Consider the following 26,983-nt stretch of genomic DNA (forward strand, 5'->3'; position numbering starts at 1 on the left):
GTCTTGGGCCTTGGTCCACAAGCATTATAATAAAATAGGTTTCTTTCTCTCCGCATATTACTTACTCAGCTGCTCATATTTACATCATTCCTCGTTTCCATGTATACCAGGTCACCATTGGATCACCTCTATTCTGAATGTTTTGTGTCATCCCTCGAATAGTTGGCATTAGTGCTGAATCAGTTTGGGGCGTCATTAAGTAATTAACTGTCCAAAATGGATATTTTTAGTAAGTGTTCTGCATATGCCTTGATTCGGAGGTTCAAACTCTAGCTTAAGGACTGAAATGTACACTCTAATATGATGACCGCCTTGAAGGATTTCTTCCTTACTAAGTTGCAAATGGGGTCCTTTTTTATGCTTGTCAATATATTTTCCATTACAATTGTTAAATAGCCTTTTAGTATGCCCATTCTGATTAATCTGTTTACTTATTTCAATTTTACTTGTTTAAGTTCCAAAAGTGTATCCTGTTCATGCAAGCTGTTTTAACCACATTCTATCCTTTCTTTTTTCTTCTTCAGCGGTGGGTTACTAGCAGGCAAATGCGATTTGAAGGTGGATTTCAGGGTCGCTGCAATAAGCTAGTGGATGGGTGTTATTCATTCTGGCAGGCAGGATTGCTCCCACTGATTCAGAGAACACTCAATGCTGAAGGTGAACTTTCAGATGTCTTGAAATGCTTTTCTGGTATTGTTACTGCTGTTTACCTTCCTTATCAGCATTTTATAACATGCTTGCATTATTACTGTTTGTTAATTAGTAATAGTATGGTACACAATCTACCCATGCATTTATGTAAAATCATATTTCCCATTATTTCATTAATGTTCTGCTTTACAATAGAAACTAAATACTGCTGTTATTTACATTAAAGGTCACGTGTAAGTGGTTGCACAAATTGCAGCATGCACTGGCATCCAAAATGGACGTGTTGGATCCTTCTGGATTCTGAGTTTAAACATCCTGGAGATATGTGGATCAGGATTTGGTTAATTGCTTTAGAAGAACATTAGGAGGTGGAAATTGCCAGTTGCTGTTGTGTGACATTGCTTTAGAACAAGTCTATCCCATTGCATTCTCTCATAATGTGGCCCGTTTGCATCACCATTTTGTGATGTAAGCAGAGTTTCCAGAACTGTTGAGCCAGATGTAACAGTCATTGACCTGGCAAACCCCATTTGACCATTGTTCATCTTCAGGGTGAGTCAGCGTTGCAATTTATATTCTGAATTGCTAGACTGCATATGACAAAGACATCCTCCACTTGCTCTGATGCATAGATGTGTAGGTCCTATTCTTATTTCAACCTGCACCTGCCAGTTAATAATTCCTCCCAGGAATCCTTTTTTTTTTATTGGCAGATGGAAGTCATACAGATAAACAGCCAAAATAAAGTAAACCGAAGAATTGTAAATGTATATCAGAAAGTGCATCATACGGTAGTATAAAGGAATCTGGCTAAGCAAATAGCGATATCTGCGCCGAACATATTTGTACTTTGATTTCCCCGACTGGCACCCAGGGGTGGACTATAAAGCTATCATTACAAAATTGTTCAAACCATTTTGTGATACTCAGGCCCTAGAAATGTTCATCACAGCCATAGAAAAACACCTTATTCAATCAGTCTGGGTCATATCAAGTGACAGTTGATAGTCAAACTTGTAAAGGATCCCAAATATGAAGAAGCTTTGATCTGGGAATACCACTTTGTAGTATGGACGTTTCTAGACCACAGACAGTAATGACCTCTATCAGTATAAAAGCGTTAGGTGGTTCTATATGAAGCCAAAATGGTGCCAATTCCCAGTGTAGCCTACATGAATACCTTAACATATATACCGGCAAAACGTGGGCAGTATGCCAGAAGTGTCCATGGGGCAGATCAATTTTGCAGTCACAAACTGGCCGATTTCCCGTTTGCGACTGCAAAAAACTGTCGTACATCTGGCCCTTAGAGCCGCCAGACAAGAATGTCCCAGGCAAGAACGGAAATGGCGTGAAAATTATGAGCCGTCGGAGAAAGCTAAATATAAACTACGTCTAGCTGAACATAAAAAACTTGTTATAGCTGAAAAGTCACCATACTTCTCTGAATAAATTAAAATCGCTTGTGATTCCAACAAAACCCTTTTTCAAACTATAAAAAATTGACCGTACCTACAACGAGCAATTACGCAGCTAATAGCCAAGAGTTCAGTTGGCAAGGTTTTTTGAAGAGAATGTCACAACCATCTTTAATAACTTTACAGCCAGCAATACGCTCATTCGTTCCACACACAGTCCCCTAACGCATGGACAGGGAACACCGGGTTCAAGACCTTTGAAGCCCCTACAGTAGAACAACTGTGGACGTTAATCCTTAAAATCAAATCCAGCTCACGTCATAATCCGTGCTCACCAAAAATAGTACACATGGCACCAGAGCCAGTGCCACTTCATCTGTCCGATATCTTTCACAGCAATGTTCAAAATCGGAGTCTTTCCCTCCCACTGGAAATCCACCTCAGCCCTTCCGCTCCTAGAAGAAAAAAAAAAGCGAATCTTAATGCAATGGATCTGAATTATTATCATCCCATCTCCAGGCTTCCCTACTCTGCCAAGTTAGTGGAGAAAGTGATGAACAAGCTGCTTGCTGCCTTTATCGATTATAACTATCTCCTTGACGACACCCAGTTCGGATTTAGGAGCGGTCATAGTATCGAGTTACCACAGGTGGTGGCAACAGGGGAAATTAGAGCAACTTTGGACAGCGGAGGGAACTCTGCTCTTGTCCTACTAGATCATTCAGTGGCCTGATGCGGTAAGTCATGTGGTGCTGGTTGACCGTTTGCAGAGGCCGGGGATAGGGGGTTAGGCACTTGCTCTCCTACATTCTTTTCTCTCTATAAGTGGTATAGGTGGGTGACTTTACTTCAAGACCCTACACGCTGCCAAGTGTGGTTCCGAGGGGCTCATCACTGAGCCCCACAATGTTTAACCTGTAAGGTACGCCGCTAGCCACGCTCCTAAAATCCTTCGGCCTATCTCTGGCATCATATGCAGATGACGTGCAAATTGTTGTCCCTTTCCAAAGATGGGGACAATTATGATGATACTTTGAGAAATTGCATGAGGATGGCAAATGGATGAATGGTAACAGCTTGAAATTAAATTCATCCAAGACAGAGGTCATCTTATTTGGAAACAATCCTTCTGGGGGCAATGTTAGATAAAGAGCTGAAGCTGAAGTCAACAAGGTCACCTCTGCTTCCTTTTTTTAATCACGGAGATTGAGCAAGAAAATTGAGAAATAACTAACATTTGAGCTCTTAAAGACCGTGGTAATTTCTCTTGTATTGACAAGACTTGAATATTGTAATAATTTTGACCTAAAGCTCACCAAAGAAGCTCCAGACTTTGCAAAGCTCAGCGGCATGCTTTCTCCTAAAGAGTCCCAAATTTCAATCAGCAAAAGGGGCCATCTGTAAACTTCACAGGCTGCCTGTTGGACAACGCTTTGTCTTTAAGGCTTTGTTTGTGGCCTAAAAGACCCTCCACAGACAAGGTCCCTAGAATTTTAGGAACAACCTTAGGCAATACACCCCTGGTAGGATCCTTCAGTCTGACCCTAGCAAGAATTTGGTGGTGCCTGCTTTTTGGCGGATTACATGGGGTGGCAGAAGCTTTTTCAAGTCCACAGTCCTACTCTCAAACAGTATGCTGTTGGAACTAAAAACAGCTCCCCTGCTTTCTGTTTTTAGAAGGACCTTGTTAACGTGGCTCTTTGTACAGAAATAGGAGATTAGCACAATCCTCTTTTGTCCTGTTTAGCTCAAAGACACCTCCGGACAATCGTTTCGTTCGCGCTCAATACATTTTATCATTCATTCATTCACGTGGTGTCACTGACTGGCCTAAGTATCAACTCCATTTCAAAGCCTGCAAACCTCACAGGAATCGCAAGCTACATGCCTTATGTGGGATTCTTAATACCACACTCAGGTTGGAACCAACATTTTCTAGCCCATTGCAGGCCTGCATCTGTTAAACCTATTGTAAAAAACCTCCCCTTGTTTTAAGGTTCAATCGTATTAAACTTAAGTGAAGCCCAAGCTCTAGGCTCCTGCAAAATCATCCCCAAAAATCAGAAACACTGCAGACTAAATGTATTTGGAAGGAAGACAACTTGCCCAAATCTCTGTTTATTCCTTCATGTTTATCCACAGGAAGTTTTAATGAGGCTCTGACTATCAGAGTCCAAAAATGTCTGCCTATTTACCTTCACCTTTACTTATTTTGACCCCCTGCTTAGCAGGATTGAACAGCTATTTTTTACGGTTTAATATTAGTTCATTAGACCAAAAGGTCCATGTAGACCAATTAATGTTAAACCAACGTCAAGCATTTAAAATACAATTTTAACACTAGACGTACTAAAATCATGGATTAAACCTATTTTAGATGAGGTTTTTCTCGGTTTCCATAACAAAACGGTACATTAACTTTATTCTAGAAGCATTTGTGATTTCTTAGTTCACAACATTACAATTTTTCTTGATATAAAAACAAGCTCAGGCCCATAGATATTTCTAATTTGTAATGTCACACGCACCTTTGAAACATCTTGCCCTGTACGAAGTGTAATTCCATTAAGCTGTGCAGACTACTGGTCCTCCTTGTCAGGATCAAACACTAAAGCCAGAATTCACCTGAAAATTGCGTGTACGACGCATAAGGCCATACATCACAATGCACCCAGATACCTCACACAGAAACTGACAATCTCTGGTGCTACTAGATCCACAAGAAGTGCAGACAAACTACTACTGAAACCACAAAGATTCAACAAGAAAAAACATATAAACAATCCTTCTCGGGGATGGCGCCCAGGATCTACCTCCAGAAACCAGACTTCTTTCCTCCACTACATCCTTCAAAAAGGAAGTAAAATCGATTCTCATGGCAAAATTCACATGAACTTAGACCAAGGAAATCCTGAGAACACTCGCACTTTCACCAGTATTCCTTTTATTACATGGGTCAACTAGACCACCTAGGCACTATAGCTGCCTTTGCCTTGACTCAATGGGTCTTCATTGTCTTGCACCGTTTTGCTCATCGTTGCACAAGATGTTATGTTTACCTGATCTATCTGTTTTATTTGTTTTTATAAGTAACCTCTTTGTTGTATAAATAACCTCTATGTTTGTAAAACGCTCTGATATCCGCAAGGGTCTTGTTCGGGCTCTATAAAACTTTCTAAATAAATAAATAGTTAAAATTATCTGGAACATTCTGTAGTATGTTGTCACAAATGAAAAGTAGATGCAGCTTGGAGATACTGGCAACGTTGCATCGGTTTAGTAAATACTTTTGTCGATTTTGTTTCTATAGGAGATAATGCACTCAGTCCAACTCACTGGATGTTTGACCAGCAAGCTTTACAAGAATACATTCTCCTGTGCTGTCAGTTCCCATCTGGTGGATTACTGGATAAACCTGGCAAGTGAGTATTAGTGTAATAGCCAATGGTTTGGTGCTTTTTGTTAATTGGACTGCTTTGCATGTGATGTGCGCTTAGCAGTGGTTATACTTGGAAGGTCCTGCATAAAAGGGAGAGTTCTAGCTTCATCTTCATGCATGATGGAGTATAGCAGACACAAGCCACTGTTGTGGACGCAAGTCCCATGCTAGCTCCAATATAGGACTCAAGCTGCAACTCACTGATGCATCCCAACAAGGCTCAAACTGGCCATGAGTTGTTTTTGTACACAGAAATTAAAGGAATGCTGAAATAGCATTCACAATACTTTTACAATTGCATATTGTGCTGAAAGTGGTGTATGTTAGAAGGTGAAATGTCAGTTACCTTCACAGGTTAAAATGCACAGGGGCCAGAAGAGGTGGAAGGAACGATAAATAACCATTAAGTGACAACAAAAAAGAATTAATGGTGGAAGGAAATTTCTGTGGGTACCTGCAAGAGGCATGTTTAAGGTGCACATGCTAATGTTTTGGTCTAACAGTCTGCCTCATATATGCACGTATGTATACACACTCAAGCCTTCCTTGAAAATAATTAGTTTTTTGCTACCCAAATGAAAGACATTCTGATGTACTCCAAGAGCTCTACTGCAATACTATTCTTAAATGAGCAGGTTCCCTGCAGTTCAGCCATGTAAGATGGATGCTCCTAGAGGGCTGGAGTTTAGAACCTCCTGGCTACAAGGAGCCGATGGGCTTCGCTAGGGATGTTTGCAGCTGAGCTTGGGCAAATTAATCTCCAAGACAGTTAAAGATTCTGCTCTGCCTAATACTTGTCAACACTAAGCTTAAAAACACTTTTCTGATTATTGTGAAAAGGGCAGGCCTCACAATAAATGATGTAACATGCCACAATCGTATTCATTCTGTCACAAAATATATATCTTGTCCTTTATTTAAGTTGATATTTGTTATTGAATACAAGATCGTCCAAGGAAGGCAGTTGCTGAAACATGTTACAATCAATAAAACTCGATTGCACTAATTCCTGCACTGCAGGTGTGTTCTTTGCTGTAAGATATCTATTGGATGTTTGACCGATATGGCATGATCTGAAATAATCTTACTTCTGTAAGGAGCAATCGAGGCCATAATTCCAAAGAAATCAAGGATTTTGCTCTAGATTCTTTTTGTTAAAGATTCTAGATTGTCGGGCCCTGGACTACGGACGCTAGAACAGCTGCACCCAGGACCACCGAAGGCCCCTTTACTGCTCGAACTGATACTGCAAGTGACACAACTGACACCACGCCCATCAGCCAAACCAATGCACTCACACCCAGCAGCAAGGCCGGTGTCCAACACCTCCGGAAAGATCAAATGCCTGCTGATCAGCGCACACTCACTTGGAAAATATGCCACAGAAATCTAGGGCACCACCCATGCCCCAGACACCATCTTCATCAAAGAGACCTGGCTGAACCCCGCATCAGCACCTGACATCGCCACAGCCACCCAGGCCGTATACAAGATTGTGCGCCGAGAAACATCAATAGTAACGGCGGAAGCATAGCCATAATCTGCAAAGAGACCCTCAAATACACAACCACCAGAGACAACACCACCCCCTTCACGGAGCACCTCAACTTCCAACTCCAAACGAACAGCAAAAACACAACTTCATGGCTCCTATTTCCATCAACTTGAATCTGTACATCTTCCTAGGAAACCGCAGCTTTTACATAGAGAACACTGACGACACCAACACGGCTGACCTAGAAAGTATGGGCAACCTCAGACTCAAGCAACTGGTAGCCGAGCCCTCCCACATCACAGGACACAGGCTCGACCCTATCTTCGCAGCCAGCAACAGTGTAAAATACACCCAGACTGAAGAGCTCACCTTGACAGACCACCACTTCATCCACTTTATCATCTCAAACTCCTCAATACCCCCACTTCCACCGCCAGCAAAACACGTCGCAGCTGGTCCAAGGAATCGGAACAACGCTGGACCAACACCCTTAATTCCCACCTACCACCACCACTGACGGTAAAGAACAAGCAGTGGACAACTTCACAAACTGGATCACAGCAAGCAATGACTAAGTTGCCTGAGAGAACCTACCAACCTCAATAAACAAACGCCACTAGTGGTTCACTGAACAACCCAGAAACTCCACTGTAGACAGACTGAAACGAGATGGCGTGCCAGCAAGACCCTCGAGGATCGAATACGCTTCAAAGCTGCCCCCAACTGCTACCACCACCTGCAAAGCATCAAGCAGAACTCCCAAGCCACCTGCATCAATGACCGCTAAAACAACTCCAAGGAACTCTTTAACATAGTCAAGGAATTCACCACCCCTTCAGCAATAGGAAACAGCAATACACCCTCACAAGACCTTTACGATGCCCTGGGGGACCTTTTCCACAACAAAATTATCACCATCTACCAAGACTTCGCACCCCAACCCCCTGCCGCAGACCGCATCACTCCGACCGATGCCCACCCACACCAGCTCACCTTGTGGAACCCCCTCACCAAAAAGGAAACGGCAACCATCACGGGATCCATCCACTCCAGAGCCCCTGCAGACCCCTGCTCCACCATGCTTTCAACCTCTGCAATCAACTCATCAGAAAAGAACTTGCCAAGGTCCTCAACTCCTCAATCACCACAGCCCACTTCTCCCAGAATTGGAAACACGCCGACATGAAGACTTTGCTGAAGAAGCCATCTGCAGACCCAGGAGAACTGAAAAACGAATGCCCCATCTCTTTGCTCCCCTTTCCAGCCAAGTTGATCGAGAAGGCAATCAAAATGCAGGACACCAGACATATGGAGAACCATGACCTTCTGGACCCCTCCCAATCCGGTTCCAGAACAAACGACTACACCGAGACTGCTCTAGTCAGACACTGATGACATCCGAATGCTGCTAGACCAAGGGGAAACAATACCCTGCATCCTCCTCGACCTCTGAGCAGCTTTCGACATTGTATCCCACCACACACTGATCAACAGGCTCCACCAGATCGGAATCCAAGGAGCAGCCCTCAAGTGGATCGCATCATATGTCGCAGGAAAAACACAGAAAATTATCCTCCCTCACTACTTCTAACTTCCTAAGAACATCATCTGCGGGGTACCTCAAGGATCATTCTTCAGCCCAACCCTCTTCAACACATACATGATACCCCCTGGCCAACATCGTTGCAAGCCATGGACTCAATATCATCTCCTACGCCGACGTCACCCAAATCATCCTCTCTCTAACAATCCAAGAACCATCAAAGACCAGTTTTAAAGATGCATGCAAGATGTTGCTGACTGGATGAACAACAACTGTCTCAAACTCAACACCAACAAGGCAGAAATACTAATCTTCGGGAAAGGCAAGGACACACAATGGAAGGATGAGTGGTGCACCTCCCCGCCAACCCCAAGCTGGGCCCAACCCCGATACCCACCGAACACGGCCGCAACATCCCCATAATCCTCAACAGCCAGCTGTCCATGAAGAAGCCGGTCAGCGCAGTCTCCTCCGTTTGCTTCCTCTCCCTCCCAATACTCATGAAGGTCTTCACATGGCTCCCACCAGGAGAACAATCATGCAACCCTTCGTCACCAGCAGACTTGACTACGGCAATGCCTTCTACGTAGGAATTACCGCCCAACTCATGAGGAAACTCCAGAGTTTCCAGAACTCCTCCTCAACCTCCCCAGATGGACGCACATAACACCTCGCCTCCGGAAGCTCCACTGGCTACCAGTCGCGAGGAGATGTCTGGTCAGGCTGCTCACCCATGCATACGAGGCACTACACAGCGAAGGACCGGCATAATAAAAAAAAATGAGTGCATTTCCACCAACCTAACAGGAAGCGCCGTTCTGGATCCCTCTTTCTAGCAGCCACCCAATGCATCGGCCGGACGAACAGTGGAAGCCGCTCCTACTCACACCTAGCGGCTAAGGCCTGGAAAATCTTACCCTGCAACATCCTAAAATAATGGATGGAGTGTTGAAACTTTTCACACTCACCCCCAGTCACAGATCTGGGTTTAATCCATCATTATTTTGCTTGCCACATTTCCCCAGTTTGGATCCAGCCATATTAAATCAGTCCTGTCCCTGCTCCCTGTGGGAACAGTTCAGCCTGAAATGTCAGGCCAGGTCCTCCGTGGTCTGTTAACCAGAATCCTGGGACCAGTTTTAGGGCATTGACCCTAGTCAGCCAGGCTAGTTTGAATCCAGTGGCGCAGCAAGCTAGGGATCCACGTCTGGGCATACCCTTAGCCAATTAGGACGCACATAAAGACCTCCCCCTGCACCTCAGAGCCTCACCAACGCTCCAGCAGTTCAGCAAGGACCCCAAGACCTGGATGTTCAATCAATCGGAGAACAGGCAGCATGATCCCACAGCGACTCGAGGCCCTCATGGGTGAAGCAGCCGCGCTCTACAAATCCTGATTAATTGGGGTATCTATTGTGGCGGGCACGGAACATGGAACTCCTGTCCCGAGTTCTGGAACAGAGGAGGAATGAGTGGACCCAAGTCCTCCTATGATCTTCTGATTGGGCCAGGAGAGTATGGTACCCAGACCTTCTGGTCATGAGCATGTGTCTTCCAGTCAGACTGCCACTTCGCAAGGACCTTCTGTCTCAGTAACAGGGCAGGATCCGCCACCTGCATCTAAACAGTCTACATCTACATATGTAGCGATAGAGTGGCAGCAAGTGACTTTGTTTGATTATTTATTTTTTCCCCTGAAGTTGTGGATGTCGATCTTGCCGCCTGAGGACCCGTCTTTGACAATGCCATTACTATATGGTTGTCCGTTCAGACTGGTCCGGCAGGATGAACAGTTTGCCTGCTCAGTTCTGCAAGATGTTTGGTCCCTAGTCCACTCCAGAACCTCCACCTTAGGAATCTATTCTAAGGTGACGAATCTGCAGTTAAAGGTATCCATGGCTCTGCACCATCACTTCCGGGGCAGTATGGAACTTGTGAGGAGCTGCATTGCGCCAATTAGCGTTCCAGTCTGGTTCCTGGGGAGTATTAAAAGGTGAGGAACCTATGGTGGATAGAGTATCCATGAGAAAGAGCATTACCTTGTTCTTTAGGAAATCTTGAAAAATTGGCCAAGACTTTGGAGTTCAACCGCCCTCCTTTGCAATCTTCGCCATCAGTACCTTTATCAGCCCCGCAACCACTTAATGTTCTAAGAACAGTTTAAGACCTACTGTTTGGTGGAAAGGTTTGTCTGCTATTCGTGGTGGGTCAGAAAGAGCCCAGAAATCTTCTGGTATAGGAGCCCTGTCTAAACTGAAGTGAATAAATACAACTATACCTACTATGACAAAAGACGCTTTATTTCGTTTCTCGAGTGATGTTATCATACTCTTCAGGGGTGGAAATTCCTATTGCCCGACACCTAGCACATTTTGTTTGGGTTCAAAGACCACAGGTTTTCATGGTAATTTTGTCTACTGAATAAGTAGGCCCAATCCACTGCAGTGGGAGCCCTTTGTTGCCACTTTAGAGTACATAAATCTGTGAAAAACTATATTCTGCCAATCAGCCAAGTTTTTTATCCACGTGTAGAAGTTGTTCAAACTTCTATTAAGATTTAATAAATGCAGAACCTTTATTATTAGGGTGAGATTCATAAAAAATGTGAGCTCAGATTGCATTACTGAATACAAAAATTTGCAACTTGAAGAGAATCAGTGCAAAACCATTGTGGGCTGCATGACGGTATATTAAGGACCCACCTCTTTAAAGAAAGTCACAAAAGCTGCAGGTATATGTCCTTACACTGCTGAAGAGTTTTGACTTTTTAGGAATTCACTAAAGTTTACAGAAGTAGACTCATAGAGCATTTCAGCCCTGTATCTACCATCTCCTTACTATTCCTGTATGTAAATTTACAGAATGGCGACAAAATTAGACTTGCTAGAATTCGAATCCATTAAGAAAATAGGCTCTAACATAATCAGAAAGGCTAATATTGGAGTTCTGACATAATGAAAACGTTATTATAGTTTGCCACATCTCTGCATGGCACCAAAATGGACAAGTTGATATGTTTTCTTTTTTTTTCTTTAGGGACAAGTCAATTTCCTTGGACAAGTAGATAGTTTAAAAAAATTCCACAATCCTGGCCTTTAATCCTGAATGTCCATTATGTCTTATGTACCTTATTTCTATATGTTCGACAGTACTGGAGAAGGTGTCAAAACCCTTCAGAAATTAAGAGGCTCAGGATTGGTCTTCTCTACTCCTAGATGCTACCCATCCCTTCCACTTAGTGCTCTCTAAGTGCGACCAGTAAGTCACCCCTACAGCAGGCCTGACCGCCCTAAGGCAAGGTGCTTAATATTATATGTAAGGGCAGATATGCCCCTGTGATGGTCAGTCCTATTACTGCCAGTGCCAGTGATCTGGGAAGCCATTTTAGGTCTCACCTATGCAGCACAGAAGCGCTGCTTTGGGGTTACCTCTTGGAATCGCTCCGGGCTCTTGTTGAAACTTGTGCATGTTTTGCGCTGGTTCCTATTGGTCCTCGAGCATGTATGGCGTTTCCCTTGGGGGAGGGAGCAGCATTGCCATCTGTTTGCAACTATCGCGCTCTCTTCCGCAAGATAAACGCTGTACATGCAAGAGGGGCTGCACTTGTCTTTCAGCGATTGTTAGTTGTGAAATTTGAGAACCGCACCCTTTGAATCTCGCTGCCCAAGCTGCGCCCCTGCGTTCGCCTGTGCGCCAGGTCTGTCAGGCGTTTCCCGCCCTCCGATGCCTGTCTCTCACATTTCCTAAACTCTGAGTTTATTCTGAGTACATAGTCCTTTGCTAAACTGCCTTTGTCACATCTCCACTCTAGATGTTGAGATTAATACAGTGTTAGTATTTTAAGAGAAACCAAATGCAGTACAGCCTAGTACTGGGAAGAGGGCCACGTTCGAAGCTCCATTTCCCAATGATGTGAACATTAAGCCGTTATTGTTCGTACAGTTTAAATCTGTCAGACCGACTTAAATGTTTTAACCTTTCATGGAAAACACGCCGCAAGAGTGCAGAAGTAAACCTATACAATTTGTACAGTTTGGAACCATACATTATAGACCGATTCAACACACCGACCCTCCGTCGATTCCTGGGACTGACCCGGAAACCCAAGTGTTTTACAACATGAACAGTAATTATTGAGGCCTGCGGTCTGGCTGCACAGCAGAAACGCCTCGATTCTGAGGACTTGAGCCGGCAGATTATCTGCGAGCGCGCACCAGAAAAAACGGTTTCTGAAAATGTTACCGGACAGAAGTATGAAACCTTTCCACCAAAACGTCGGGGCAATGGAGGCGACGAGCCGAGTGCACCTGTCCCTCCGACCAAATTCCTTCCCGCCGTTTAAACATAAACAACCTATAAAATCTCAGGCATACATGGTTTGTTTTCTGATTTGTTTATTTGTTTTATTGGCCAAACCATACTGAAAAGAAATAGCAGCCTGTACCTCATTGTTCAGCAGCCAGTACCTCATTGTTCAGCAGCTAGCCATGTTCCACCAGGTTGAGGGGCAACCGTCGCCTCGCGTGAATTGTAATCAGGGGGCAGGTACGCGCACAGCCTTCATCATCAGTGACGAGTTGTGCACGTACAGTTCTCTGCCTCGCTCTCCAGCATTCCTGGTCTTCTGGTAGTTTAGATGTGTTAGGACAGTGGACACATACATACCTCTTCCACTAATAAACACACACACATCACCTATGTGCAGGAGTCTCCCAGCGGGTTTCTCTCTTCTTTCCAAGGGGGTTCTGATGCCATTTTGTGCTGGAAGCTCGCTCAACACTACCTCGGGATATCGATTACACTTAGGTTTTACCCCCACATGCATTATTTGATATCCTGCACTATCATGTAATCGTAGTGAAGCAGACAAGACATCATCACACCAGTTCATAACATCTGCACAACTGTATGTGAATACCAAATGCACTGTATCCGCATTCTCAGCCATGCATCTGGATATATTTTTGTGAATGATGAAAAGTTTATCATGTTCCCTGTGCAGGAGTTGGAAAAGGATGACACAGCATCCAGAGTCATCTAAACTTTTTTGGCGTATACTAAATAATGATGTGCCTGGGTCCGTCCCAATATGGCCCTGCTGACTGGGTCAGGCACTTGACTCTGTGGTAGGGTTGAGGAGCAATAACAGGCTTCTAAGGGATCTGGTATGGGGGTGTTTCAAGCTCAGAACTCAATCCCACAGGAGCGCAATAACTGATTGTCCAACCCAGTGTGACGTTGTTAAAAGAAAGTACTTTAATAACAACAGAAAACTCAATGCTACATAGGTCATAGATATGGATGTTTCACTGATATAGGGCAACATTCTTGGGGACTAATATTTACCCCCCTACCCTTTCTGCCTTCCCCTCACTCACTCTCATCCCCCAGGGTTCACTTTGTATCTCGTGCAGGTATCAGCCACAGGTCCAGTGTTACCCCCTCTTTTAAGTTTGTGCACTCAGTTGCTCTTATAATTCACCACTGTGGAGTTTTGCATTTTTCTGGCAGACTTGCTGGCAGTGAGTGCTCCAGGTACACAGTCTGTGGAAGGCAGCAACGAAGGCCTCGACCAGAAGTCTGTGGAAGCTCTGGCATCATCGCATGTCTCTCACAGGTTGCAAGCCTGCATCCGGGTGTTGGGTAAACTAGGATGGTGGGCTGCGGTAGTGGTAGTCATGGCCTGCCTAAAGGCTCTCTTCCAGAGGCACAACCCTGCCACAGCTTAAGTTGCTGGGTTAGAAGTGCACAGAATGCTCAGGTGCAATCCAAAATCCGAGGTCCAGCCCCCCTGGTACAGCTTCACAATGTTGGAGATGCAGGGTCTGCTCACGTTCAATTTCACAGCAGCAGGGTTCAGTTGGACACAACTTCATGATGTCACAGCAGCACATTCTGCTCAGGCACAACTTCACGATGTTGCAGCAGTGCACTTTGGCTCCTGGAGCGCACACGTTTCTCCCTTTTATCCTTCTGGGTGGACAGAACAAGATGATCTGGGGTCAGCTGCTTCTGGCTGGGTCTGGATAGTCTCACCTCCTGCAGGGTTGCCACACTCCTCCCTTATGTCAGCAGAAGACGGTTTATGGATTAACAAAATAACATCACAGTGCTGTACAATCCTAATCGAGGCCTTCTTTTTTCAAGTTATGGAAATGAAAAAAATATATATATTCTACAATCAAGAATTTTCATCTTTATTTACATCATAATGTTTGACCCTTAATTTTTTGTAATAACAATCATTGCACTGACTGACTGACTGGGTTATTTTTAGAGCGCTCTTATGCCGAGGCGTCTTGGCGCTATAGGACGGAGAGAGAGGAGATGGTTAGGGCAGCACGAAAAGCCAGGTCTTCAGTGCCTTTCTGAACTTGGCTATGCTCTTTTCGGAACGAAGCGAGGATGGTAAACTGTTCCAGAGCTTTGGAGCTTGATGAGAGAAAGATCTGCCGCCCCAACGGACTCATCTGGGGATGTATAGTAGGTTTTGGGAACTGGATCTGAGCGAGCGCTCGGGTACATACGGGGAAAGGAGATTGGAAAGCTGTTTGGAGGTCTGCCCATAAAGAGATTTATGGGCCAGGCACATGACCTTGAATTGAATTCTTCTCCTGACCGGAAGCCAATGGAGTTCACTAATTGCTTTAGAAGTAGGGTGTCGTTTGGGGAGGTTAAGCAGTACTCTGGCTGCTGCGTTTGGAATTGATTGGAGTCGGTTAAGTTGTTTTTCGCCGGCACCTATGTAAAGGGCATTACAGTAATCAACCCTAGACATAATCAATGCTCCCACTACTGTTTTCCTCAAGGAGAAAGGGATGTAGGGCAGAATTTTTCGGAGGACCTTAAGTGTAAACAAGCATTGGCATAGCCAATAGGTCTCGCCTTTGGGACCTTATAAGTGTTTAGCCATGCAACAGTTGATGTTGTAGCACCAAGGATATTGTGCTGCATAACTAAATACTTATAAGGTCCCAAAAGCGAGACCTATTGTCTATGCCAATGCTGGTTTCCTTTGTGAATTAGCCCCTGCGTTTAGAGAAAGCTGAATGAAATACAAGCATCATTCCTCGGTGTTGGAAATTTACGGACTGATAAATATGCAACTGCGAAAACATTGACAAATACAAAAAAGTACTAAAAAACGAAATTTCTAGTGCCAAGATTAATCGGAAACACTATACAAAACTATTTTCCATAAAAAATAAAAGGCATGCCAGCAACATTTGCCGAACTGTAACGTAGAGCAAAATCTATGTATGGTACTAGCACAACTTTGAATTTGTAATATTTTGTCTGAGGCTTATAGCTCAATTTGGTCTGTACATACCAATGTCAAAAAAAAAAAAATATATATATATATATATATATATATATATATATATATATATATATATATATATATATATATATATATATCCAATGAATCACATTATTTATCCAGCATCTTTTAATTGTTTAAAGCGCAATAAAAACGCTGAATACTATGCAAAATAAAATACTCCACTTCCATTGTTAAATACATCACATTGGAGCATGGATTTTAGCAGCGTGACATGGCGCCCAGGGATTTCAACACTAATTTAGCATGGGTGACTTTGCTTGGAAAGGATCTGTCAGGTCTGCAAAATCCATTGTCCTATTGGAATTGTAGATAAATTACGCTTGCTGTATGGTGAGTGGTACTGGAACGACTGCATGTGCACCAAATGTTATTTACTCTGTTGCAATGTAATGGGCCGTGCCGAAAATGACGTCCCTTAATTGCTGTTTTTTCCTACACGAAGACACTGCTTTGTAGACCGAGGTGTTTATTTTTCAGAGTCACGTACCCCAAAATAAACTCTATATGGTACTTTGAGTCAAAGTCTAACTCGAGGAAACCGAGATCTCTCCTGCTGAACACAATGGTAGCACAGAGTACGCTGGATCTTCGAACAGGAAAGGAAAAGAACAAGAAATCTAAACACAATAGCGAGAAAGTTAATGGAAAAAAAGCGCGCCTGAGGCGACGAGGTGTGAAGAGGGAGGGAGGCCTGGGACAGTAAGCACTCAGGAAGGAGGAGGGGATAATGATAAGTTAAGGATCGCAGGAGGTGTGGGGGAAGTGGAAGGGTGTTACTGCGCGCACACAGTTCATAGTCCGGGATCCTTGGCTACATACCAGCCAGGCTTAGCCTACAATGGCTGCTTTACGAGGCAAGTGTTACATCGTGAGCACTGGTCCCGGCGTAATCTTTACATTGATGACACGTTTAAATGCGTGAATATCAAGGAGCAATGTTTGCATCATTAAAATAAAACGCTTCCTCACAGCAAAGACACACATTGCAAATTATATTTAATTACGCGTTGTCTGCATATTGTCTGTATTAGTTTTACGCTAAAACACAATAAAACAGTTTGGAGTGCGCATTTAGAATCCTTGCCATTTTTTTATATTACTTAATGTGGAATTAGGATTGCCTCCTTTTACTGGCCTACTTTGCAGTCAACTAACATTCCTTTGTTGGCAGCCGACTCTAGGAACAACTGCTAAACTCTGACGCCCCCCCTCCCGTAGTTCGAATCCGCACACGGGAGGTTACCACCATTCGGACAAAACGCGCAGGCCACCCACAACAGATAAAATAACTTTTTGCCTGGTTGTCACACAGGTGCAAACACACGACCACACAAGGAGACCCACAAACCAAACCGCTTTCTTTTAACTGCTAGCAGTGATGTGTAGAATCCTACCACAGTAAAGACGGAACCAAGCATAGGATTAAATGTATTCAAATACACGTGCTCAAGTGACGCAGAGAGATTTGGCCTGATGTAGTAATCAGAATACAAACGGGTATTTACCAAACCAGCTCTACAGCCACATACAGGGGGTCACAGCAGAAAGAAGACATTGAACGCCTAAGCAGCATACTGACTGTGAGTCAGAGTTGCTAAGACTTATTGCGAAGAAATTAGCAAATTCCCATAATCTTAAATTGATAAAGTGCGATGTATGTCTTCTGCTTTTTCGGAGCATATACTATTTAAAACAAGCAACAACAAGGAAGCAAAGCAAACAGCCGGAGAAGAGAGAAAACGGCAGGAATCGAAGTAAAGAGGAGGATGCAAGGAGAGGTACAGAGGGAGTTAGCATAAAAGGAGACACGGCCGGCGGTACGAGGAGTACGAGGAGAAATGCGACACGGCGGGCAGGGGAGGGGGCGGAGCGGGGAGAGCGGCATGAGGGTGTGAAGCAGCAGGGGCCTGAGACGAGGCCGCCTTGCCTTTGATGTGGTAATGCGAGGCAAGCGGCTGGTGGCATTGTGCACGCGCTTTCACGTGCACTGGAAGAAATCGCCTGGGAATCGCCTGATCTCGGTAAGCTCTGTTTAAGCCGCAATAGATCGAGCTCCCGCTCTCAATGCGCATGCGCATTGAGATAGGTCGCTCGACCTAAAAAGCAGGCCGAGGTGACCTGGTTGATTTGGGATGTACAGGAGAGGTCCTTATCCATTATGAAACCAAGGTTTCTAACCTTGTTGGTCGGGGCCGGGCAGATGCCAGCTTATGGGGGCCACCAGAGATGGAGGTTTTTTGGCCAAACTCAATCACCTCCGTTTTTCCAGTATTTAGTTTGAGGAAGTGAGCGTTCATCCAGGTCTTAAGATCTAACAGACAGTTCCTGAAACCGGTGGCGGTGGCTTCTACCGTCTGCGCCAATGAGACCACCAATTGGGTATCGTCGGCATAAGAGACTAAATGCAGGCCATGGGTTTTTATCAGAGCAGCTAGGGGAGTGACATAAAGATTAAAAAGGGTTGGTGACAGAGCCGAACCCTGAGGGACTCCACATGGTAGAAGGAACTCCTTGGAAATGAGGCCATCCCAGTAAATGTGATGGATGCGTGCTTCTAGAAAAGACTGAAGCAATTTTAGGGCAGTGTGTGTGATGCCCAGCGATCTTAGTCTATTTATAAGGACATCATGATTAACGGTGTCAAACGCCGCTGTCAGGTCCAATAGGATCAGAGCGGCTCTGCCTCCTTTGTCCATGGTCTGACGAATGTCCTCCGATGCTATGATCAAAGCAGTTTCCGTTGAGTGACAGGCCCTGAAGCCATGTTGTGTGGGGTCTAATAGGTGGTTGTCCTCAAGGTGTTTGGTTAGCTCCTGATTGATTGCACTTTCCAGAATTTTGGCAGGAAGGGGCAGACACGCTATTGGGCGGTAATGTTTAGCTTCCTTAGGGTCTAGTGTCTCCTTTTTAAGGATGGGTCTAATACAAGCCTTCCTCCAACTGCTGGGAAATTGCCCGGAGCTAATTGCGGTGTTTAGGAGGGGGGTAAGAGCTTGGCTGATAGTTTCAGGGACCAGGTGTAGAACGTGAGGGGGGCATGGGTCTAGCGGAGAGCCAGATTTAGTCTGTAGGAGTAGTGTGGTCACCTGATCGTTACTAAGCTGGGAAAAGTTGGGGAGTTCCAGAACTGACACCTGTTGATCTGTTTCATGGGGGACCTCTTCACAAATGGGTAGCAGGCGAAGGTCATCATAGACTGTCTTAACTTTCTGCTGAAAGAATTGTGCTATATTTTCCACAAAATCTTGGTGAGGTTTGAAAATGGTTTCTCTGGGACTTTTGGCTAAATGTGTGATGGTTTTAAACAGTTCCTTTGAGGAGTTTGAAGACTCCAGAATCTTCCTAGTGTAGAAGACAGCCTTAGCTTGTTCTATGATTAGCTTGTATTCGTGTAGGGCAGCCGTATACTCCTTTCTTGACTGGGGGCTGTAGTCGTTTCGCCAGAGCCTCTCGGCCCTCCTACATTTCAATTTTATCAATTTAACCTCGGGGGTGTACCATTGTGAAGTTGCTGAACGAATCTTGGATTTTTTTAATTCCTCCGGGACTAGCTTGTCCATTGCCTGAGTGAGCCAGGTGTGGAATTTACGGGCTCCGTCATTGCTATCCGTATTCATGAAGGCAGGTACGTCCCTGCTAAGTGTGTTTGCTAGGGAGGTGGCTTCTAGTTTTTTCCATGGACGGGATTTGGTTGGGAGTACAAGGTCCTTTCTCCTTGCATTTGTCAAAGTAATTGCAAGGGTGAAATTAATGGCAGCGTGATCAGACCAGGGGAGAGGTGGTAGTTATTGGTGAAAATAGAGTCTAGGGTATGGCCGGCTGTATGGGTGGGTCCGGCACTTAGTTGGATTAGTCCGTAGCTACGGAAGTTATCTATGAGGGTTGTAGTTTCAGTGGAATTATTATCCTCGAGGTGAAAATTAAAATCACCCAGTACAGTGAAAGTGGGTTGATCTGAGGTGGACTCCAGGAAGGTTAGAAGGGCGTTAGTAAAGGGACCTCTGGGTCCAGGGGGCCGGTATAGCAGGAGGCCAGTGAATATTAGTTGGTTGTTAAATTACACCGAGAAGGATATTGCCTCTGCTTCTAGCCCTAGCTGATGGAGAATGTGTATTTTAAAAATTGACCGGTGAATGATGGCTACCCCTCCACCAGTGGTTCCCTGTCTGTCCACGTGTACTAAAGAGTAGTCTGTGGGTACTGCGATGTTCCAGTCTGGCCCAGAAGAGTTAGTGGCCCATGTTTCGGTCAGAAAGGCCAGGTCGACCTCGTTGTCAGCAATGAGGGATTCAATTTCGTGTTTGTGCTTTGGCATTGACCGGACATTTAAAAGTATATTTTTTAAGGATTTCATGTTTGGTTTGGAACAGTGGTTCGAGGGTTGAACAGAGGGGTGGGGAGAAATTGCCCCGGGTTTTAAATTGGGCTCGCTAGGTGTGAGATATGGTATCGTGTAGCCGCATAGTCCACATGTATGAGTGTACGGCTTACCTCTGTCCGGGAATTGTCAAGTGTAGACAATCGTTACGATTTAGATTTAGAAGCGTTTCTCTTGAGTAGACATATTTCATGTGAGATATTGGAATTTGGGCAGGGGGTATGGCCCTGGGCGCTGGTCCGGCGCAGACGGGCCCGCTGCGCTTGCCCGCTGCGCGTCCGGAACAGCATATGGCTAAGTAGGCTCGTAGGCCGGAAGTCGCGGCAGCTAGAACGCGCGGCACCAGTCCTCCCCACCAAAGATGGCGGCTATGTGGCCTGCTGGTGTCGGGACTGCCCGATATTCCCTCCGCCGCAAACGGGACTTCCCGCGGCGGAACGAGGAATGGGGCGTCAATGAACAGGTACAGTTATTTCTTCAATAGTGCAAATGCAGTATAAAACAATGGGCTCTCTAGTGCGAGTTTAAAATAAACAGATACACAGTTTTGGAACGTCGTAATCACGCTTCAAGTATCCTCAAATGTGCAAATGAGCAAAAGGTTGTTCAATGCAATTTTAAAACAATGTGAACGCTAGTGCAGGTTTAAAATATACAAGTACCCAGGGTTCAGAACGTAGTAATCGCGCTTCTAATTTCATTCACTGAACATTGTTGATAATTGAAGGTTGTAGGTTAATTTGGTTAAAATACCAAATATACCTTCATATATTTTTGGGAAACGTACATTCTTATATAAAGAAACCAACAAGATGGAAGGTGTAGTTGGCCCAACCGTTCTCATGGTATTTTTCCCACTCTTAACTAAATATAACCACTAGGGTAGTGTTTGAGTGGAAAGGCATACTTGGAGCATAAAAAAGATTTACAACTTCAGTGTTGCAGCAGCAAGGTACCTTGGGCAGAAATTCACACTGTCACAGCTGCATGCTCCACTCAAGCACAACTTCACGATGTTTCAGTTTTGCGATCAGTCCCAGGAGAACTCTGATTACTCTCTTTTGCCTTCTCGGGTGAACAGGCACAAGCTAAGGGGTCAATGGCTTCTGGCTTGTCCTGGACAGGCCCACCTCCTGCGGGGTTGGAACGCTACTTCCTTCTCTCGGCACATTGGACTCAAGATGCTTCAGGATAGGGTGCAGCTTCTTTACAAGTCAGACTCCATGTGATATCCCATCACCTCTGGGAAGCTGGCAGCCAGGCAGAAGTCTGCTCTGGTTGACCAAGCAAGGGAGTTTCCTGCAGAGTACCGAGGGAAATGCAGGGCAAAGAACTTGGAACTGAAACAACAAATGGGTCAGTGGGTCCCACTTTTAAAGAGTCACAGGAGATGAAGATTGTGGATTCTGTCTGCACTACTAGAACTGGTTTGTGGTAGTTTTTCTTTCTCCGACCTCTCCAGACACAGCCTTTGTGCATTTCAACAGGGTCTCCAGCATGAACCCCCCTCTCCTCCTCCCCCCGACTGAGGCATAAAGAGATGTGCTTTTTCTACATCTGGATATCAAAAGCTTTACGGGATAGTGATCTGGAAAGGGACAAAAAGGCTGCCCTCACTTAAATGCTACTTCTTACTCTGAGCAATAGAGACTGTATATATTTAGTTATTTACAGGCGGGCTTTCGCCCGAGAGTTAACACTCTTGACAACATTTTTAGGTTCAACCTGATCTATTGGAAAACCTTCCTGCTAGATAAAGGGTACATATCTAATTTTTGTGGATTTAAAATCTGCATTCTACTCTGTCCCGAGTTCTGGATTATGGGAAGCATCCACATCAACTGTTGCATGTCTAATCACTTATAAGATCCCAAAGGTGAAACCTATTGGCTATGCCAATGCTTGTTTAACATGTACTGGTCATTGGTGAAAATGAGTTCCCAAGCTACATGATGGCTACACTGAAAATAGAGATGTTTGGTACCAAACATCTCGTCTTGGTAAACCCACACTGATGACCGTGTTAGATGTATCAATACATGCAGCCAGAAGGCAGCTTAGAGGTGCCCCTATGAAAACCTACCAGCTTCTGATGTGCTTGCTGACTGGATTCTGCAGGCCTGACACCTGAGACACTGTTCTCACCTCCTAGCCTGTGTGGGAAGAGGGTGTAGCAATCATTCCTACAGGATGACCTGCTGATTAGCCTCTTTGGGATGGCGAGCTTCAAAGGAGCTGTCCTCTTTGGAATATGAATCTGGCTCCCTCACAGGAGAGTGTTATATTCCATATAGGAACCCCAACATAGGCTCTGGTTACATTGTAACCTTTCACCTATACCCTTCCCTACATTACACCCAACGGTTCTTGGGGACTGACATTTTACCTAGATACGACACTGCACACAGAACACAGGATTTTCCTGGTAAAAGCCTCATACATTATGCATGACGATTTTGGAAACTCAGCAGGACTACCATCTCCTGTATAATGTTCATTCTCAACGTCGTCCTAAGTCTGACAAGTGACACAGCAAGGTAGAACCCCTGGGGAGACCTTTGGGTATAAAAACATCACATTTTGCTGAGACAAGTAGAGGAGATCTGGATTTCCCTTCCGACACACACACACACGGGAGACGCTGAGGTTTCTGCATGCAGATACTCCAGCTCGCAGTGGTCTAACATCCCTTGCGTGGTGTCCAACTCGAGACCAAGATGGGGTCCCACAGTCTCTCACTCCAGGTAATGGGGTTGACTTTATCCTAGAGGGATTCTTGGCTTAACACAGACATACATGCTAGGTACACTTAGGTACATCTAGTTAGGGTAGTATCGTAGGAGTACACATTTTATTGTCATGTATTTTATATGCTTGCCTGTATTTATGGTTATAGTAAAATGGTAGAAATCTACCATTCTTTTACTTTCTTAGTGCTTCTAATCATTTATAACTGTTACGGTCTCATGGTTGTTTCAGCCCATCTATTTTACACTAGAATAACGTCTGTTCAACAAGTGCTTATTGAAAAAGGTCCATACCGGTTATTCTTTGTATCTCTCTTGAGACTAAGTGAGCACAAGTGACTGAGTGAAAAGTAGTACATTGTTTCCACGTTCCTGAAGGATCAGGGTAGTCATGTTCGATAGTTGCCAAGAACTATTCTTTCCCTGATAAGAGGAGTTTCTAGTGGCAATGTGAGCTAGCTGGTACACTGGTCAACATACCCGATGTGGGTGTCTAGAATCAGTCTAACACCATTCCTACAGTGTATGTTGTCCAAAATCGCAGATCCTATATAGGTTGTATAGGAACTACATGACCAGAGGAAGCCACCTCCCCCTGTTCAGATCCCCCTTGGCATCTGGACAGGGCGGACAATTAGCTAGTCACGTAGGCGTGCCACCTCCTGGCTAGTACCACCCCTAAGATGGGCGAACTACGAGGTGGACTCAATTTGTTCAGAGGTAGCCATCTTGATGATGGCACACCTAGGTATTCTGAAATGGAGTTATGCCTCCTTCCCACAAGAAGTGGTCATATAGGGGGCATAGTGACCCCAATGGTCAGTAGCCCATTGGCTACTACTCTAACTCCCCAAATGTCACCATTTAGAGGACTCCATAGCACAAGAGAGGCAGATCCTGACAACATATGAAGATGAAATGCCGTGAAAGCAGAGAAAATGAAAATGAGCACCTGACTTGACCCCAGCCCAGCTGACCAGTCTGCCATTCTCCCATCTATTCTGCGCCAAAGACATCTCGAGCTGCAGCTGTGTGCCTCCAAAACCCTGGGAGGACTGCCTGCTTTCAATAAAGACCAAGACCTCTTGTGAACAGTGGACCTGTTCAAGAAGAAGGTACTCTGATGCCTCCAGACCTGCCAAAACCCGACACCTGAAGCAAACACTGCACCAAGTCTCTTCCGACCTGAGCTGTAGTGGGCCTCCGGTGTCAACAAGGTGCCCCAGATCTCCAGAGTCCGAGTCCATCATAGGTTCACCTCTCCTGGACTCAATGACATTGTCTGCAGCCTCTGCACGCAGGCCCCCTCTAACACGACTGCTCCCGATAAGAAAACCCGAGGCCTAAAGACACTTTGCACCTGTCATCCCTGGGCCGTAGCGAAGAGGACCAAAGGTTCCCTCCGTCCCCAAGCATCTCAAGGCCTGGCCCCACACGTTGTCTCAATCCTACTGGCTTCCTAGCAGTGACCAATCCCCATTGAAACCTATTTGGCTCCCGACGCTTTTACACCCTGCACCCGTCCTCGAGCCACCGCTGGTGGTGGACTGCTAGTGGTACCTTGGATGTTGCCCACCACTCACCTCCTAGAGATAGGTCTTGTAAGTCGCTGTCTTATACCTGTTTGCAGTCCTTGTTCTTCCTTCCATAGGATACCATTGCAGAACTCCAAAATTGCAGTGTCCACTTTTTAAAGTGAAAAGAATTTATATTTGAAAACCTACTCACCTGAATGATATTGCTCTGATACCTAAACATACATAAAGGTATTTGGTATTTTTATAAAACAGTGTAGATCTCTTTCTTGAGTCTTGTGTGTCATTTATTGATCACTGTGTGTATTTGCAAATGTCTTGCACTCCTCTGTGTTAAGCCTAAGGCTGCTCGACCACACTACCCCCTAATATAGCACTTTGGGGTTGCATAGCAAGCCTGGTTCCCTAGTAAGGGAACCCCTGGACTCTTTACACAGTATATCAGATAATTGATATATCACATAACGAGCCCGCTTCCTACAACCAAGCCATCTAGTATTTGCAGAATCCAGAAACCAAGCTATCAGGCTTGAATGGTATGTTCTAATCATCAAATGGGTCAAATCTATAAAAGAAATAACAGATTATCAATAAGCCAATTTTATATATCAAACTCCCACATACTAGAAATCTTTTTTTTAAAGTGTCAAGAATGGAAATCAAATGGACCCACATCCCTTTCCTCACTTTGTCGAACACCTCATTAATCTGGTCTTCATCATGGTTCTAATGTACTCCATCTTCCAGGCATCAAAAGGTCTAGAGCTCGCTACCCAGACCTAATTGACTTGTTTTTTAGCCACTGTGATGGTAATGTGTTGCAAATAAGTCAAACTATTAGATGGTGTTTAATTCTAGGCCAAAAACAACCAAAGGTATGCCTATATTCTTTGGCCTAAAAAGAAACTTTTGGAATTAATCACCTTAGCCCAAGACAGACAGTTCTTTACAGATTGCAAGCATGTGGCCGAGAGGGTCTCCCGGAATAAAATATCAGGTAGACTTTAATTCTACCCCAAATCTTTGAAAGATTGTCACGTAAGAAATAAAAAGTGAGGCTTCTTATAATTAGTGGGCTTCACATTGATATGCAATAACATATACAATTGTAGGCAATACTTATCTTCTAAAGGAAGGTTTAACGCCACCTCCCACATTATGTAATTTGTCAGCTCTGCATTGACCTTCTCCAGCAGCTTGTGCTCTATGAATGATGGAAATGTCACTTCTTTCCCTAGTTGATTACATGCCAATTGGGGGAAAGTACCTCTGTCTCTTCAATCCATCTTAGCCTGAACCAATTCCATATTTATTATTTGTTAAAATTTCGCCTAGGGAAGAACTGACACCCCACCCCTTACTTAATGATTCTACACTTATAAGTGTTCTGTTTGGTCGCTAATCCTGTACTAATACTGGTCACTCACGCGTTTGATGAGGACCTAACAGTATTTTGACTTTGTAACCCATGAAGACTCTTGTTCCCTGTAGTTCAGAAATTACTAAAAATAGGTTACTTTTTCTCTCATCAGGATCATATTTGTTCTTCTTACCTTGTATATCCATCTTTCAGTATGTACTTTGGGTGCTTGACTTCTGCAGATGTCCTGTTGTGTTGGGGGTAGGGGGTAGTCTGTGCTGTTGCTTATGCATAGTTATAAAGCTGCTCTACATCTTTGAGCAGAGTATTGAGAAGTATGTCTGAGTGTTTTCTACCATATTATGTTTCCACAATGTATGCTATCGAATCATTCCAAAATAAGTGGTTTGTAGCATGCTTTATCACTTATACTAAACTCTGCATTCATGTTCTCCATTGAGATGTTTCTTCTTCTTCTTGGCAATCGATCCAGCTCCTTTTAAGTAGGGGATTCAATAAGTATATTTAATAGTGACATTGCTGTATAGTTTTTTGGATTTGTGTAGTTGCAGGTTTGATGCCTCAACGCTGTGAGGAGATGTTATACCATATGTTTGCTTTTGAATTCCACCACTGACTGATATCCTTATGCCATCAATACTGCCCTTCCATCTTTTAGTATTATTTATCAAATTGTTATGCTCTGGTCACAGGAATAGTAAGTTTGCACAACAGAGCTTTTATTATGAAATTTGCCTTTGTCAATCCCAATTTCTGAGAACTCTTAAAGCTACTCATCACACCTTCCTTCTAGTAATGGTTTAAGGCCTCTACTTGTGCTCTAAGATTTGTGTCTTGACAAAATTGCTGAAAAGAAAATTATTTGGATCTTCATAGTGCCTAAAAATGGACATGAATCTGTAATGTTGTTAATGTGGCCTCTGCGATTGATTTATTGGCTTTTCGTGTTACAATGTATGAGACATGCCTGCGTTGGAAAGGACCAACCCAAAATGGTGACCGATCCATAGGAAAGATGCTGATTGTAAGTGTGGGTTTCCAGTCATTATTT

General features: G+C 44.4%; 1 protein-coding gene across 1 annotated transcript in view; it reads left to right on the plus strand.

The window, feature by feature from the left end:
• Positions 1 to 26,983, plus strand: part of FNTB (farnesyltransferase, CAAX box, subunit beta) — a 178,370-nt gene that overhangs the window by 105,224 nt on the left and 46,163 nt on the right. Inside the window, exons 9-10 of the mRNA XM_078659519.1 lie at positions 525 to 657; positions 5,380 to 5,491. Coding sequence (XP_078515645.1) covers positions 525 to 657; positions 5,380 to 5,491 — 245 coding nt within the window. The remainder of the gene's footprint in view (positions 1 to 524; positions 658 to 5,379; positions 5,492 to 26,983) is intronic.

Source organism: Lissotriton helveticus, chromosome 9 (genome assembly GCF_964261635.1).
Source record: "Lissotriton helveticus chromosome 9, aLisHel1.1, whole genome shotgun sequence".
In the NCBI taxonomy this organism is placed as follows: Eukaryota; Metazoa; Chordata; class Amphibia; order Caudata; family Salamandridae; genus Lissotriton; species Lissotriton helveticus.